This window comes from Columba livia, chromosome 1 (assembly GCF_036013475.1).
Source record: "Columba livia isolate bColLiv1 breed racing homer chromosome 1, bColLiv1.pat.W.v2, whole genome shotgun sequence".
NCBI lineage: Eukaryota > Metazoa > Chordata > Aves > Columbiformes > Columbidae > Columba > Columba livia.
In genome coordinates this window covers 137,254,205-137,270,790 of record NC_088602.1, presented here as the reverse complement: position 1 = coordinate 137,270,790, position 16,586 = coordinate 137,254,205, and the positions used below count along the sequence as shown (strand labels likewise).

Sequence of the window (16,586 nt, the reverse complement as noted above, 5' to 3'; positions counted from 1 at the left end):
AGTCAGTTGCAGCAATCCGGTATCTGCTTGAGAGTGAAGTACAGGTATGAAATTGTATAAACGGTCTAAACTTTGCTTTAAGCTTTGAAAAAACACAGCATGTTATCCCTCCTGATCAGGAAGGGAGAGGGATATTTTAGGTTAGTTCAGGCTGGTCTGCAGAAATCTACTTCTTTTAACTGACTGGAACACAGGCTGGAGAAATAAACCATCTGTGTCTTAAGAAAATTCAGTCACTGCACAGGTGGTGCAGAAGGCAGAGCTGGATTGCACAGCCAGAAGTGGTGCTGTCAGACTTGTCAGCCTCCTGATCATGAGTAGAACGTTTTTGGACTCCTTAAGTGTGATTAAAGAAACATGGTGAAGTGCTTAACATCGATTGTGTGACTACTTTCAATGCAGGTAAAAAGGTTGCCTGTGTTACAGAATATGATAACAGGTGTTTGAGACTGTACATAAGGGGACAAGCAGCGCTGCTCAGTAGATGTATTTGTCACTTGTAGGAGAGCAAAAGGCACTTTTTGCCTTCAGAGTACCTGAAAACATGTAACAAAGTGCCTGTGGACCTAGAGTAAAGGGGAAGGTTTCTGTCATCACACGGGGAAAAGTGATGTCATGCTTAGCAAACCAGAAGACTGACTTTAAAAGCAGTAAGATGTGTGAGGTGGGACCACAAGCTGTGGGCAAAAATAGTCTGTTGTTGTGCTCTTAGACAAAAGGGATGGTTTTATCTCATAGGAAGCAACTAGTTGAGCTAAGCATCCCAGATCTTGCAATCAGCTACCATAACCCTGAAGAGAAAGCCTTGTTTCTGTTTCTAAGCAGCTAAAGTGAGAAGGTGCAGGTAGGAGATGCTGGTAGCTACAGTGTATATACTGCCCTGCTGGGCAAGAGGCCCATCAGTGGCCTGTCTGCTGGCTCCATCATCAAGGCCTAGTGGTGAACTGGCATCACACTGGGGGTCCAGGTGGAGAACGTTGATGCTGTTTGGCCAGTGCTGCTGGTGATGCCTCAGAGGTGTGTGCAAGAGGCTCCTGAATGCTTGGGTCCTCCCTATGTGTGTCCCGACATTCTGAGTTTCTTGTTTTCTCTTGCTCATTGCAATGTTCAGGAGGAGAGATGAAGGGCTTATCTTTGAGGCTATAGCATCCTGTTGCCTTCCGTATTTTTCTGCTCAAAACCATTTTAAAAACAATTAGAGGAACAAGGTTAGTAAGTTTACATGTAGTTTAATGCATTTAGCTGACACTAAATTGTACAGTGCTTCAAAGTGGTAAGGCACAAATTACGAAAAATATCTAGTCTTAAACACTTCCAGAGTTCTGTGACCAGAAGATAAATATCTGGCGGTTGTGGTGGGGACACATCATAGCACTAAAGCACAGTGTCTTGTGGTAAACATGAAAGATTCAGGCCCCGATCATGCCTGTCACTGTTAGGACCAGCTTTCTGGAAGTTGTGTTAATATATGGCTGGATTTCTCCCTCTGAACATCATGAAGTTGGAGTCCATGCTTACTTCTGGTAATAGTTAAAATGCTGTTGTCATATAAAATATAATACTGTAATATAGAAAACTAGTACTTTCCAATCAGCACTATCTTTAGTTTGCTATAAAACCCAGTCAGGTGTACAGCCCTTTGTGACTTGCCTAGTGAAGGCATATTTGTTTTAAACAAGTACTCCTTTGTCAACTTGTAATTAGTAAACTAATGTTAGAAGTAGTTCAGCTAAAAATGTAATAAGGCCGTAACTTTAGAAAATTCTTGTGGGGAAAAAAAAAATCTTTTTGGCTGAAAACTGTTTATTCAGATTGTTTCTTGTTGCGATTGTCCTTCCAGATACGGTAATTGAGTGCAGAAGCCATGGTTAGCCAAGCTAAATAAGGAACCATCATATAAGCTGCCATTTTGTTGATGTTATACCAGGAAGCAGCTGTAGCTGTTGCTGTACCAGTTGTAAGCAGGAGAGTCACCAACCCCTGAAAGACAGAAAGGTGGTTAGTGCTGGTTTTACTTGTTGCTTTTTCTTGACTAGGTAGTCTTTGTGTGGCTCTTTTCACTTAACTCTGGTACTTGTTGGATCTCTCTGTGGGTTAATTATTTCTCAGAAAACCAGACAGAAAAAAAAAATATTTCTGCTGGGTTATGAGTCAATTTGACTCTTAATACAACAGTCACAAGAGAGGTCACTGCAGCTGTGAGCTGGAGAAGAATAAAATCCCTCTCACCCATACCCTCTTTTTTGTCAGTAGGAAGTGTTGCATTGACTACAAACCCAGTGTGACTTTGAGCAAGTCACTTAGCTAAATAAACCTATCCAGCCTTTTCATGTCATAGATGTTGCCTGAAGAGGTGCAGTGTGAATGGATCAGTGATGGATTGCAAAGTCTTCCATTGTTACAGCATTGCATGTATATTTAAAGAATCAGGCACATATTTTATTTTTCAGGTAAGCTGTTTCTTTTCAGATTGCAGAAAATTAGTCTTCTCTACTCTGTTAATCAGCACCTATTTTAATGTTATTATAAGCTTCTTATCACTACTGTTTGCCAGAGATACATAGGAATTTTAGTAAGGCATAAATGCTTATGTTTCCTAGTCACACAAAGCTCTTATCAAAGTGTAGCAGAAAGAGCTGCTTGAAATCTAAACATTTAAGGATGTTGTAGATATCTAAATTCTCCCAGCTGGCTGCTGGCATGTGTTAAAGAGAATTTTAGAAAACTACTGCAAGCCATTTTCTCTACTTAGGCTCATTTTCTGGGAGAAAAGATCACACAAAACTAATGTCTTAGCACCTTGCAAGTAGCCTATGGTTACAAAATTTACTTTGCCACTTACCCATCCCATTTTGTGAGCTCCAAAAAATACTGGAGTCCAGGCCCAGTTTAATGCCAGCTGCCCTGCATACAGACCCAGAGGAACTACTGATTTTTCGTTGAAGCCCCCCAGTTCTTTCCACACCAGGTAGGAGCCATATCTGGAGAAAGCAAATGTAAGGTGTAATTCAGTATACTGGTTAGGAAGCAACGATACATTCTTGATCAAATGAAATTACTTCAGTGATAGGGTCTAAATTCATTAGGAGAAGTAGATATCCAGGTGCTGCTTGGCACAGTAACTGCACAGGGTTGATCACCTGCTGTGGAGATCAATAGGGAGAGAGAAAAGTTCCCTATCTTGCCAGAGTTCTCACTTCTGGGAGCAGAAGAGCAGATCACCTACTGCATTTCAGTCTTAAAAGAGAAAGTTTTGTTGAAATGGAAGCAAGTCTAAGATGCAAGGGTAAAAGATAAATCTCAAAATAGTGAGGAAACTATTAATTTTGGTACTGGAAGATGGTGCTTCAAAAATAAATCTAAAAAAAAACCAACAAACCACCATAGTAACAAACACCTTGTTTTTCTTCAGATAACTTTCCAGGGTCTCTCTGGGCACTGTCTACGAATGTGAGGCAGTGAGGAAGGGGGGCATGGGTGGGACAGACCTTGACTGACAGCCAGACTGAGCAATGAGAACATTCCATGCAAGCCTTAGTGTCATGCTTCATATTTAGGGAGAGTCTGGTTTTCCAGCTGGAGAAATCTGTTCCAGTCCTGCTCCATTTCAGTTGAGTTTGATTTGGGGAGTTCCTTTAGTTTGGCCTTTTGCTGTTCTGCCATTTGCAGTGGCCTCTGGGCCTTTCTGCCTTTTTGGCTTTTTCTCTTACTTCCCCCAAGATCGGCTGTTTGGGACCAGGATGCTCTTTTCCTGGAACTGGCTTATCAGCATGGCCAAAGTTTGCTAGGAATTGCATTGAGCATCACTTATTTTATATTTTATCCTCACTTTATATATATTAGTAGTACTAGTGGTGTATTAGTGTTATTTTGTTATTTTATTAAATTGTGCTTATCTCAATCCACAAATTTCCCCCTTCCCTTTTGATTCTCTCCCCTGTGGGGGCAGGGGGATGGTGCAGTGAGCGAGCAGCTATTGTGGTTTTGATTGCTAGTTTGGGTCAAACCACAACAGGTATCTTGGCAGTTTGATTACGGAGATTATTTTTAAAAAGGGGGAGGTTGGAGTGGGGTGTTTGTAAAAGGCATCAGGACCCAAATCTGTTCCTAAGTGATTTACAGAGCCACACTGTGGACTTACAGTTGTTCGCACATCTAACTTTTACTCCAGACCAAGATCATGATGTACAGATCTGCTAGGAAGCGAAGTGTCAAGAAAGACATGTAAGCTTATTAAATCTTGCTTATTTTAATGGATTACAGAAGAAAAGGCCTGATAATAAATATGATCTTTTCACTGAGCTAGATGTACAGTACATAACTGGGACCATCCACCTCAGAATATTCTGATATTATCGAAGTAATAAGCTGTCACAGTTTGGATTTTTAAAATATTTAACTTGCTATTCAGGTTTATGATGAGGAATCCAGAAACAGGATTACAAATTGTGCAGTCAACTTGAAGGAAGCCCTTCCCAGGAAAGCCACTCTGCTCTTGTCTCTCTGATAAAAGCATTTTTTTTTTTTTTTTATTGACAGGACAGCAATGATCTGATTCAAATGCTAACTCTTGAAATATACAAGAGTAGAGAGCAATTTTTAAAAGTGTACTCTGTAAGAGGAGAAAGAAAACAAAATACTGTCAGGAAAGGAGGGACAATGCATAAGGCTAAAAATTACAAGGCTTTTTCTGGAAAGAAAATAAAACCAAAATGAGAGTATGCGCAAGAGCCAGTTTAGCATTCAGATACAGTTTCAGACATTGTATCATTCCCATACTTTGCAATAAGTGGTGTGGTACTTAAGATAACCTGCAGGATAACTGTGTAATGTTAACTTGGGAAATATTTGGTCTCTCTGAAACTACATAGTTAAGCCAGTGCTATATACCAGTTACACATCACTTAAGATGTACTGTGATGATGGAAGAAATGGGAGGGGTAAGCCATAAAAGGCATACTGCGGCCTAAAAACTATCACTATTGGATTAGCAATGATGGGTATTTGATAGCAAGGAAAAGCATGCTGAATCTTGGTATGTAGCTCGTTCTGAATGACCAAGTGCAGAAGGGACACAAAGCATCACTTCGTGCCTGAGGGCTGTGCTGACCTCTGCGGCTCTAGAAGCAGCAAAGCTCGCCAGAGTTAACATAGAAGCACATCTTGTTGGGTGGATGGCTTTCAGAGCAGTCTGGGAGGAGTATCAAAACTGCCCAGACAACCTCCTGAGACAACCTGCCTCTATAAGTATTTTTGCTACATCTTATTAAAATTAACAGCTGGCAAAATACAGTATTATTAAACTTGTAAGGTTCCTGTGGGAATGGTGTTTGGCCTTGTCATTCCTTGTTCATTTGGCAGTAATTTCTGTGCTCTCAAGTAGTTTAAACTAGTTAAATAAGGAGGCAGTGGATGCTTCAAACATGGACAGTTTAACAGCCTGGCAGTTTTATTTGACAGGACATGTCTATTTCAATGTTGGTTTCTTTTAATTGAGCTCTGTTGGAATTCTGAGTTTTGTCCCAATCCCCCTCCTCTCTTTCTCTGTTTTCCTATAACTACTGCAGGACATCCACACAAGAAATCCCAGTGCTGCCTTGCTTCATCACTGCCAGCTTGGCAGGTTTTCCCCTCAGAATGAATGAGAAAAGCACATCAATAGTAGCTTTTCAAACCCTTGCTTTTGATGTGAATATTTGTGCATACAAAACGTCCTATCAAACCCACACACAACTCCCAAAACATGTTTTTACCTGTTAAACAAGCAGCTTGACACAGTTTGTTACAAACATACAGCCAGGAACACAACAATAGTTCTCTGGTTCAGCATTATACAATAAGCAACTTTGAGGTAAGATAAGTGCCGTAATACAATGTGAAAAACATACCCCATAGATGTATAGAGAGTTCCCCAAACGGGAGCAAACACCCAGTTAGGTGGACACCAGGATGGCTTCTGTAGAGATTGGTACCACCCTGGGATTTCCTTTTTGGTTATCTTGCTTCCTAAAATTCCTCCTGCATGGGGCAGGAGTGTGAAACCCACTGCTGGGGCCCAGGCTGATACCACTTCCATTGAGACAGTGAATCTGAAACAAACCCAGACACAGTGATTGGCAGAGCGATTTTTAAATCCAACAACAAAAATATTGCATTTGTAGCTGATTTGATAAATATATCCAGGTGTAGGATCTGATCTGCAGCCTAGTCCAGAAAGACTGCAGCTGAAATGAATGGATCTGGTACAAGGTTCACTGGACAATATCCACCCCCATAAAGAAACTTGTCATTTACATTTGGTGGGGTTGGTTGCTGAGGTCTTTATTTCTCTCTCAGCTCTGTGCAGTAAGATTACTCAATCCTACCTACAGAGATAATTCTCACCCATAAGTATGCCAGAGGAATAAAGCAGTTTGATATTATATGAACTCCACCGGGAGTCGGGGGTGATGGGAAGCTCTAGGTGTGTATTTCTGTAGTGACCAGGAGGTCCATTCACTCAATGGAATGGTGTAGTCAGAGGTAAGAAAACAGTGTGTGCTTTCCTGTGCCCAAGCAAAAAGAAACAAAAAACACAGATGCTCAATGGTTAGTAAGAGTGATCTGAATTAGTAGCAGACACTTGAGAAGCTACCTTGGAAAATAACCAGGGAAGGCAATGAGAAGATAAGCACTTAAATGATGTTTTGGTAAATGAGGGAGGAGATCTTGATGGATAAATGGGGAGTACACCTGTGGCTTGTTCATCAAGCCTTCAATCAGTTGCAGCAATCGTAGCTGCCAAGCCCATGAAGTGTACTAGATTAAATTGCCTACAGAAGTAACACTAAGCGATGGTAGGCTGCACTGCTTCAGTTAAAGAGTACAGGCAGCAGTAAAGAAAGGACACAAGTAAGTGGGAAAAAGCTTCATTACAGATTTTCTGGCCAAAAGCCAAATGCTACAGAAGAGCTGTGTTTAGCTTGCTAAAATGTGAACAGATCAGAGGTATGATAAAAAAGGGCAGAACCGCCAAAATGCGTCATTTTTTTTTTTTCAAATCTACAGTAGGCAAATACGCCTAATTCCTGTTCATCTGTTGTACAGGAGGGGGAAACAGCATGAAGGAATCATCAGAGAGGCTGCAGTGGGCTCATAAAGCAGCAGGGAAAGCAACTGTGGAAGCCCCAGGAGTTAAAGTGAAGTTTTAGAGCAACCAGCATTTCTGAGGCTTATCAAAGAAAAGTGCCCTATTGACTTGGCTATTGACTTGGCTATTGACTCGTCTTAGCCTATGTTTAAAAGTTTTTACTGCTGTAGTTATGACTGCTGGGATGAGGAGGCAGGGAGTGGGGAAAAGGAAATCCCACTTGTACCAGATGTGCTTAAACTGATAGGAAATGACACACGGATGACGTTGCACTGTCGTGGTTCTGGTACAGTGAATTTCTGTTTGGAGAACAGGTATAAGCTTGGCCAGCACAGGAGTTTTCCCTCATTATGGCTCATGTCCCTGTACTCAGGGGTCTGCCCATACAGTTATGCAGGTTTAATGAAGATATTTCAGGGGTTGCGACCACAAGCCAGATTGCATGGGATCAAGAAAAATCCTGGTGATAGAGCAGAATTTTGAAGGCAAAACAGCGTGGAAGAACTGGTAAAGCATAGAGGATTAGAAGGTTGCAAGGAATAAACAAGAAAGGGCATGTAGGCAGCTGGGCTGTGGGCATGCCTCAGGGGAGAGTCGTGGGAGGGATGAGTAGGAATGCACACAAAAAAAGCAGCAGACAAAGCAGTACAACAAAGTCAAAACCAGAACAAAACAATGAGTGAGCGAAAGAAAAATTAAGCAGGGAAGAATTCAGAACTAAGGTTGAAGAGAAGTGGGAGAATCACGTGCTAGTCTGCTGGAGCAGTATCAATTAGGCCTTGGGTGGAGGATGGACAAGGAAGGGAAGAAAAAATATGCATAGTTCATTGCTGTAGTCACTGCTGCCACACTTCCTGCTGAATGGATTCTACTTGCTGTTTACCAGGGAGCATCTTAAATGGAGCGGAGGAGTTGACAGGCGCTCCCATGCCCAGATCTGTATCGCTGCTTCCTGGAGGGAGCAGGCTGCCAGCTGCACTGTATACTACTTGTCACCCGTGCTGCCAGCCCAGCATGAAAGGCTCTGCTTTTACTGGGATAGGAACAAATCGCGATGTGTAGAAGCAGCAAGGTATAGTGGGAACAAGAGCTCCAAGCACAATGCTTCTCTTTGCTTGCCTTCAGATAAGTAATGCCCAAAGCTTTAATTAGAAATTTAAAGTTACTGTTATAATATCTCACTAATTCTTAACCCTGTTCCTCTTGCTTTGTCTTCAGAGAGAACACTAGGCTTAGTTCTCTACACATGCTGTTAAGTGTTGGCCATCTCTGTAGCTCCAGTGTGGCTGTCAAATGCTAATATTTGTTTTAAAAGTGATAAGCAAGGACCCAAAGGAGTTCATGCTCTATTTGGATGTGACAATATCAGGGTGGTTTCCTGCAGGTATTCAGCAACTGGAGTTCGTCAGGGGTTCTGTCAACTTCTCACCGGGGAATAAAGTCTGAAAGTGTTCTGCAAGCTGAAAGTGCTAAATGCTATCAAATCAGAAAAGTACTGCTCTGCTGCAGTCATTAGTGAATAAATGATGTAGCTACACATCTGTCCCTCTCTGTGTTGGAGGAAGAATGCTGAAGTAATTCTTAAGGGACAAGAGAAAGAAAATCAGGCAGGAAAACAAATGAGAAAGGCACAAAGGAAAGAAACAGGGAAATCGAAGCCATGCGTGCACAGGAAGGGTGAAGAGATTGAACATACTGGTTTGAATTGAATGTTGGTGTCCCAGTCTTTTGACTGCTATTAGTACTAATTGTGTACTATATTTTCCAGTTGTATTTCTCAGGAAGCATGGCAAAATACTCTCTTGCATAGTACCAAGGAGAACGGGGAACAAAGCAATTCAGCAAGATCAGAATGTGCTGGTAGGCTCAGCCAAGTAGACCACAGATGCCTATCAGCAATCGGAGTTCCTCTATTTTAATTCCCACAAAATGAAATACTAGTATTGACTTCCCATAGAAAACAGTAGCTAACTCAGGGAGCAGCACTAGCTGATTTTTGGAAGAAGTCACGTCCATCTGCCTCTGGTTACTTGGTGTAGATCTCTGGTGAGAGTGAGTGAAAGGCAGGGATGTGCTAGAGAGCTGGTGTGTTTGGTTAGTACTGTAGCGTTCATTTGGTTAGTTTGTGTAGCACAAGATCTGTGCAACATCTATCGAGCGCCCAGTGCATTTTTGGAAGCCATGTAAACACAGAGAATATAAAGGATTATCAGCCTTGATTTCCTTTTGGGGTAGAGCTGATAATCCTGAAATTACTTGGTGATAACTTAGCTGGCAACAGGCTTGCTAATACAGCCCTTCTGCCTGCATCTGTATTACACAACCTAGAAATAATTACTACTTTCCCAATCATATCCCAGCTCCACTTCAGGGTGAGATCTGGTTGCACAACATCCTTTCAGCCTGATTTTCATACTGAAGAAACCCCTATGTCTGTGGATGATATCTGCAGTGTGCCCAGCAGATATCTGCCTCTAAGAACCACCACAGTTGGAAATCTTTTCTCCACACACACACTTAACTTGTTTAGTTCTGTTTCCACCTCTTATCTCTGCCCTGCAACACTGACTTCATCATCCTGCCCATTTTCTGTTTAGCCCTAGTCTGACAGCAGTGCAGTGAGGGCTGCAGCAGGCCAGGTTTTTTTTTTACAAACTTGTCAAAATAATTTTTCTGGGTATTCAAAATAGCGGACTTGCCCAAAGCCGGCTCCAGCTACATAAAGTAACAGGAGAAATAAAGGGGAAAAAAAATCCAGTACTGCAACTTGCTGCCTAATGGGCTCCACTCTTTTTGCAGGTTGTTGCTCTGTGGTGGTGTGTCATGCGGAAAATGAAACAGAGCTTTTTCTGTGTCCTCTCTTTCTGGAAAAGACAAAGCACACCCAAAAAAAGGGATGGGGTGCTGGGGCAGGGAGGACTAGATGTATCATGACATAAGAGCTAGTTTGCTTCAGCCTGATGAACTGAAACACTTGCTGCTTCAAGCAGGTCTCTGAAAGGCAGGTGGTCCTTTCCCCTTCTCCAAGCAGGGCGAGTTCAGTCAGTGGGAAGGAGAAGGAAGGGCAGGAAAACGGGTTTCATTACACTTTCTTATATCCCTGTCTTGATAAATCTCTGATTATTTTCCCTCTTGTGCAGCTTAGTGCTGGCTTCCCAGCCACATAGGGCTTCAATTACAGCTATCACATCAAAAACACAAAGGAAAAAATCTCTCAGCGGAGCAGCATCACCCATGTGGTTCTGGGGTTCCTAGTCCTGGATGTTTTGAGGTAGATTGACAAAGCTGTGAAAGTTCTGGAGGTCAGGGGGGTCCCCCAGGATTTACATTCTCCCTCTGATCTTCTGCAGTGTATTTTTTTGAGGGCAGATAAGGTTCTACCTGGGTCTGAGAAGCAGCAGGCAAATGTTTTTCCTGGGGAATAGGCTCCTTCCTGAGATAGCCCGCTGAAGAATTGAAGTGTGCATACTTAATTTATATTGATAAACTATTTACCTCTGTTGTGGGTTGAAATCCTGGAAAGCCACAACACTAAAAACAAAGGTGTATCGCTGTCTGTGATACAGGATACAGCTACCATAAAAAGGCAGTCTTATCTTTGTTATCTAGCCTCAAGTAATAGAGACGTTTAAAACAATATATATATTGTATAGTAGAAATACAAGATAAATAACAAATAAGTGTATGTTATATGTTTATAATATGTATTTATAACTAAAAATAGAAAATATGGTACTAATTTTAAGGATATAATGTGAGGTGTACTCATCAGGTTTAAAGGCAACAAATCTCGCTGCTCAGATTACACTTCTTTTAAAATGGCAGAGCACAAGTTGTGCAAATAAATCCATGATTTACTGAAGATTCACATACTGGGAATTGACATGTATGCTAGAACAAATTCTTCCCAGGTGACAACTTGTCATTCACCACTCAATCTGTTCTCATTTTTCCTGTGTATATTTTGTATAAAATCCTCTGCACACAGTGTACTTTAAAGGCCAAATATCCCTTAGACTGCCTTTCTTCCAAGCAGGTACCCGCCCTCCTGCTGTAGGTGTTTCTTCTTCTTTGTCCACCCACCTAGAAAGTGTAAGCTGTATCCATTCTTAAAACAACTAAGTTTCTCTTGGATATTTCTAGTTTAAGTGCTGCCTAGGCCTGACTCCTTTCAGCTTGCCAGATATTCTTTTAACAGGGTAAAGTGCAACAAGTGCCACATCTGAGAGATGCTTTAATAGCAGTAGGACATTCATCGGCTTCAACACTGGTAAGTGCTTACAAACAGTCTGCACCCTTTACAGCAAACCAAAGACAAAATGGTAGCGCTGAGGTGCACTCGCAGCCACAGCATTACCACTGGTTTGTGGGAACGGGGCTTTGCCTCAAACGTGAAGGTCACAACTGTGACTCTTGCCAGGGCTTGACTGGCATGCAATAGGGTGAACTGTAATCACAGAATGACAGAGTAGTTTGGGTTGGAACGGACCTTCGAAGGTCATCTAGTGCAACCCCCCTGCAATGAGCAGGGACATCTTCAACTAGATCAGGTTGCTCAGAGCCCCGTCCAGCCTGGCCTGGAATGTCTCCAGGGATGGGGCATCTACCACCTCTCTGGGCAACCTGGGCCAGGGTTTCACCACCCTCACTGTAAATAATTTCTTCCTCATGCCTGGCCTGAATCTCCCCTCTCTTAGTTTAAAACCATCACCCCTTGTTCTGTCACAACAGGCCCTGCTAAAAAGTCTGTCCCCATCTTTCTTACAAGGCCCTTTTAAGTCCTGAAAAGCCACAATAAGGTCTCCAGAGCCTTCTCTTCTCCAGGTGGAGCGCCAAATGGGCGCCCTTTGCTGAGGGGGCTGGTGGGGCAGGTGGTAGCAGGGGTGCCTGAAAGCTCTAGTGCATGAGCTGAGTGCTACGAGAGCAGCAGTTACTACAAGATTTCACTAAGGTACCATTATACCTCAGCCGGCCCAGCTGGTAACTTGCCACCCAGCATCTCCTCTTGGCTTAGCACAAGCAGGTAGAGGCCACCATGGAGTGACGTGTAGACATATATAACATATATTACTGCCTATATATTTCAGCTAACTTGAGAAGCTCACTGACTTTTCCAGGTATTTTACTCAGAGGCTGACAAAAACGGAGGAAATCCTATCACAGAGCAGCACAGGACACAGATTAGAAAAGTGAACACAATCTGCTCACAGTGATCCTTTTGTATCGGTCTGAATAGAAAGTCAACAGAATTTCTTGCTATTCTGATCCATTTTCCTTCTCCTGAGTTAACCTCATACAATCTCATTTATTAAACGGCTCCGTGAGGTCTGACTTGCTGCTTGATACCATTTCACAACCTTAAGTGATGCAAAGCCGTTACACAACTACAACTTTGGCAGGGCAACATTCACTTTTATTTTTTTTTAAATGATCCTGCCATTGAATGCTCAAATTAGTAAAGTGTATTTTGTACTGATTTATAAGCATTACTTGGAAATTCAGAAGGGGGAAAAAAACAACAAAACAAAACAACACACAAGTCCTTTCTTTCGCCCTTAAAGAAATATCCAATTCAGAGCAAATTACAGCGATACTGAAAGAAAATACCTTTAGTTAAATAGCAGCCTGAAATAATCTTCACCCGAGCGCACAGTGTGAACAGGCATCGTGTGGGAAGGCAGAACTGCAGGTCCCCGTGGGATCTGCTCGTCAGTTGCCCTGACTGCCTGAGGGCCGCCGAGCCGCCTGCGTGCACAGCTGGACAGCTGTGAACCACGGGAAAACTCGGATGCAAACCCAAAACTAATAATAAGATTCCGCAGCCAGGGCACGCAGGGCTCTCGCCGGCTGCTCCGCGCTCGCCACCGGACGCCCCGCTCACACTCCTCCGCCAGCCGCGCTCCGCCCCGCCCGGCCCCGGGGGAGACGAGGGCCACCCGCGTTGGTCGCGGCGGGGTCCCGGCGACGGCACTGCTCCAAGAGCCGCCGGGACCCACACTGGGACTGCCCGGGATGAGGCGGCCCCGGCAGGACGGACGGGCCCCGGACGCGACCGCAGGGTCTCTCTGGTGGCTCTACGGGACCCACCCGGGGCTGCGCCGCCCGGCGGGCTCTCCCGTCCCGTCCCGTCCCGTCCCGTCCCGCGGGGGGCACAGGGCAGCCCCGGCATTACCTCCGCTCCCGCGCTGCCGCCGCCCGTCGCGCCTGCTCTGCCGTGAGGCGGCGCTGCCCGCCCCCAGGCCCGCCCGGGCCCCTCCTGCCGCCGGGCCCGCCCCGAGGAGGGAAGCGGCGGCCCCGAGCGGGAGGAGCGGCGCGGCGCGGGCCGGGCGCAGGGCAGCGGGCGCGGCTGAGAGCGGCGGGGGCCGGCCGGCCGACCTCCCTCCCTTTCCCCCCTCCCGGCGCCCGGCGGGGGAGCGGTTGTCCGCGGGGGCCGCCCGGTTCCCGTGGCAACGCGGGGCGCGGCGGCGCAGGCGGCCGGGCGGCGGCCATGGGCAGCTGGGCCGCGGCGACATGGCGGCTTGGTGGCTCCAGCGTGCGCGGCGGCCTCCGCGCCGTACCGCGGCGGCGGGGCAGTTCCCGGCCCGGCGGTGGGGACCGGGCGGCGATCCTGAGCGACCTGCTGCAGAGCTCGGTGGAGGCCGAGGAGCCGGGCGCGGAGGCGGCGAGGCGGGAGCCGCGGTCCCCCCGGGAGGGCACGGTGCTGCTCTTCCCCGGGCAGGGCAGCCAGTTCGTGGGGATGGGCCGCGGGCTGCTGCAGTTCCCCGGCGTGCGGGACATGTACCGCCTGGCCGAGAAGGTGCTGGGCTACGACCTGCTCTCCCTCTGCCTGGAGGGGCCGCAGGGCGAGCTGGACCGCACCCGGCACTGCCAGCCCGCCGTGTTCGTCGCCTCCCTGGCCGCCGTGGAGAAGCTCAACCACCAGCAGCCTAAAGTGAGGGGCGGGGAGGCCGCGCCGGGCCCGGCCGGGCGGCTGCGAGGCGGCTCCGCATGGCCTGGGCGCCCGGCGGGACGAGAGGACGGGGTGCCGGGCGACTCCCCGGGGCCCCGGGCGTCCCTCTGCCCGCGGGAGGTGGCTGACATTGGGGCTCGGGTGTGTGTCCGTGCAGGTGGTGGAGAGCTGCGTGGCGGCGGCGGGATACAGCGTGGGGGAGTTCGCGGCGCTGGTCTTCGCTGGAGCCCTGGACTTCGCCGAAGGTGCCCGGGGAACGTGCCGAACCCCTTAGTCCAGGGCTGTCCAGCTCATTGTCACCGGGGGCCACATCAGCCTCGCCGTTGCCTTCAAAGGGCCGAGTGTAATTTCGGGACTGTATAGGTGTAGGAGTAGTTACATTGACACAGTCCTCAAATTACACTCGGCCCTTTGCGAGCGACTGCAAGTCTGCTGTGGCCCTCGGTGAAAATGAGCTCGACACCCCTGCTCTAGCAAAACCTCCCACCCCTGCCCCGTGCTTTTCCCAAAGCATCGCCTGTTACCACTGTTTCCCCCGTTTTGCTGTTTGTTTTAAAAAGAGGATACATTTTCCTTCCTATTTCCACTGTTCACTTCAATATGTGTAACACGGCATTAAAAGCATTGACGTTGCATGAGAGTAAACAGCCACCCTTTCTTGTGCGCAGGTGCAAGGCGCCTTCAGCGGTGTTTCCTCCAGGCTTATATTTACTGAGCATCTCTGTTTTTCTCCGTAGCGCTGTATGCGGTGAAAGTGCGCGCCGAAGCCATGCAAAAGGCGTCGGAAGCTGTCCCCAGCGGAATGCTATCGGTTATCGGTCGGCGGGAGGCAAATTATAAATTTGCCTGCTTGGAAGCCCGTAAACACTGTGAATCACTGGGTATAGAAAACCCCGTATGCGAAATCGCAAATTATTTGTTTCCCGACAGCAGAGTCATTGCAGGACACTTGCAGGTATTGCTTCAGAATAACTACCCATTTGGTTCAATTTAACGTTTCCTTTGTTTTTAACCTTGTACTTTGTCCTCGTGTGTGTAAATTATGTGCGGCCTTAGTTTGTCCAAACAAAAGTATTTGATCTGTGGGGTTTTTTTCCAGCATGTGCTCAGTGGTTGGGTAGGGAAAGGGATCCCTTTATCACAATAAGTCTGGTAAGGTGGTTCTTGTGGGGTGACTGAGTAAACATTTGTTGTACAGGGCTCTCACTTCTCTCTCTCTTTTATAGGCTTTGAAGTTTTTGCAGGACAATGCCCGAAAATATTATTTTACACGTGCAAAAATGCTTCCGGTCAGTGGGGCTTTTCATACCAGACTTATGGAACCAGCAGTAGAGCCACTGGCTGAAGTCCTAAAATCGATTGAGATTCAGAAACCACTGGTCTGTGTCTATTCCAATGTTGATGGCAAAAAGTACATGCACTCAAAGCATATTCAGAAGCTGTTAGTGAAGCAGGTGGTGTCACCTGTTATGTGGGAACAGACCATGCATTCTGTATACGAACGAAAGCAAGGAACAGAATTTCCTTACACGTACGAAGTGGGGCCCGGGAAGCAACTAGGAACCATTCTCAAAAAGTGTAATTTAAAGGCCTGGAAACAATATAAGCATGTAGATGTTCTGGAAGATGAGGAAGCAACAGAGACCTAAGTAGCCTGTTGAGAAAAATCCTTGCAACTTGGTTTCTTTCTGCCTAATTTAAAAATAACGTTGTGCTTCCAAAGAGGAAGGTTTAAAACATTCATGGCTTCTCACGATGAAAAGAGCACCGTGCTAATCACAGCGAACATTTTCCTTCCCCGTGTGCCTCAGGTGTGGAAGGGGAGAGCACAGTCTGGCTCTTCCATCTGTGTCAGGACTGCAAAACTGCCAATAAACATGCCCAATAGCCTGTTTGGCCTCAATCCTGCAAGCAACTTCCACTCTCTTATTTTTTTTTCCCTTTTTAAAAAATTTGGAGGGGGTGTGGATTCAAATTAAAGTCAGTAGCTTCAGCTGTCTGGTGCAGGGATCTTCCACATGGATACAGCGGCAGAACCAGGCTGTTGGCTCCGAATGATGGGGGCTCTGGGCTGGGTCTGAGGGTGCGTTTAGAGAAGCCATCTGGTTGATGTGGCTGTCGGTATGTTGGTGATCCTGTTTCCTAACTCGCCTGACTTGTGGGATGTTGATCTGTGCAAAATTATTCTCTGTCCACATTGCCAGGCAGCAGCAGGGTAAGGCAGAAGTTGTTATTAGGAACATAATTTTCTTAAGGTTAACCAGTAAATAAAGTATAAAGCTTTTCTTGATATTTTTAATGCTGTGGAGTGCATTATTTCTGGCTTGTAGTCCACAAGTAGATGGAAGTAACTTTCCCTCCACCTGTCTGGTGTTGTGATGGTTGTGCTAAGTTACCAAAGGGAGAAGAAATGTTTAACTGAATGAAGTTGACCAAAATTCCCAGCCTCCCCAGAGGTGCAGGGCTTTCACCGACCTCTGAGGCTGCGTAGGCTGAACCAGCCCTTTG

General features: G+C 45.9%; 2 protein-coding genes across 2 annotated transcripts; one reads left to right on the top strand and one right to left on the bottom strand.

The window, feature by feature from the left end:
* Window positions 1-1,213: 1,213 nt before the first annotated feature.
* Window positions 1,214-6,089, bottom strand: TSPO (translocator protein). The gene is made up of 3 exons (XM_005507092.4): window positions 5,889-6,089; window positions 2,843-2,981; window positions 1,214-1,980 (listed from the first exon to the last, which is right to left on the bottom strand). Exons 1-3 carry the CDS (start codon window positions 6,074-6,076, stop codon window positions 1,804-1,806), a joined length of 504 nt encoding a protein of 167 aa, XP_005507149.1. The 5' UTR covers window positions 6,077-6,089; the 3' UTR covers window positions 1,214-1,803.
* Window positions 6,090-13,410: 7,321 nt separating this feature from the next.
* On the top strand, window positions 13,411-16,370 carry MCAT (malonyl-CoA-acyl carrier protein transacylase). The gene is made up of 4 exons (XM_065050113.1): window positions 13,411-14,060; window positions 14,236-14,323; window positions 14,816-15,033; window positions 15,305-16,370. The coding sequence occupies exons 1-4, from the start codon at window positions 13,617-13,619 to the stop codon at window positions 15,725-15,727; spliced, it is 1,173 nt and encodes a 390-aa protein (XP_064906185.1). The 5' UTR covers window positions 13,411-13,616; the 3' UTR covers window positions 15,728-16,370.
* Window positions 16,371-16,586: the final 216 nt, after the last annotated feature.

Bases quoted from the DNA above. Each gene is read 5' to 3' on its own strand.
- TSPO (XM_005507092.4), bottom strand. From the start codon at position 6,076: ATGGAAGTGGTATCAGCCTGGGCCCCAGCAGTGGGTTTCACACTCCTG. The intron at 2,982-5,888 runs GTATGTTTTTCA...TGCTTTCTCCAG, and splicing joins ACTCTCTATACATCTATGGG to ATATGGCTCCTACCTGGTGT. The intron at 1,981-2,842 runs GTAAGTGGCAAA...TCTGTCTTTCAG, and splicing joins GAGCTCACAAAATGGGATGG to GGGTTGGTGACTCTCCTGCT.
- MCAT (XM_065050113.1), top strand. From the start codon at position 13,617: ATGGGCAGCTGGGCCGCGGCGACATGGCGGCTTGGTGGCTCCAGCGTG. The intron at 14,061-14,235 runs GTGAGGGGCGGG...GTGTCCGTGCAG, and splicing joins TCAACCACCAGCAGCCTAAA to GTGGTGGAGAGCTGCGTGGC. The intron at 15,034-15,304 runs GTATTGCTTCAG...TCTCTTTTATAG, and splicing joins TCATTGCAGGACACTTGCAG to GCTTTGAAGTTTTTGCAGGA.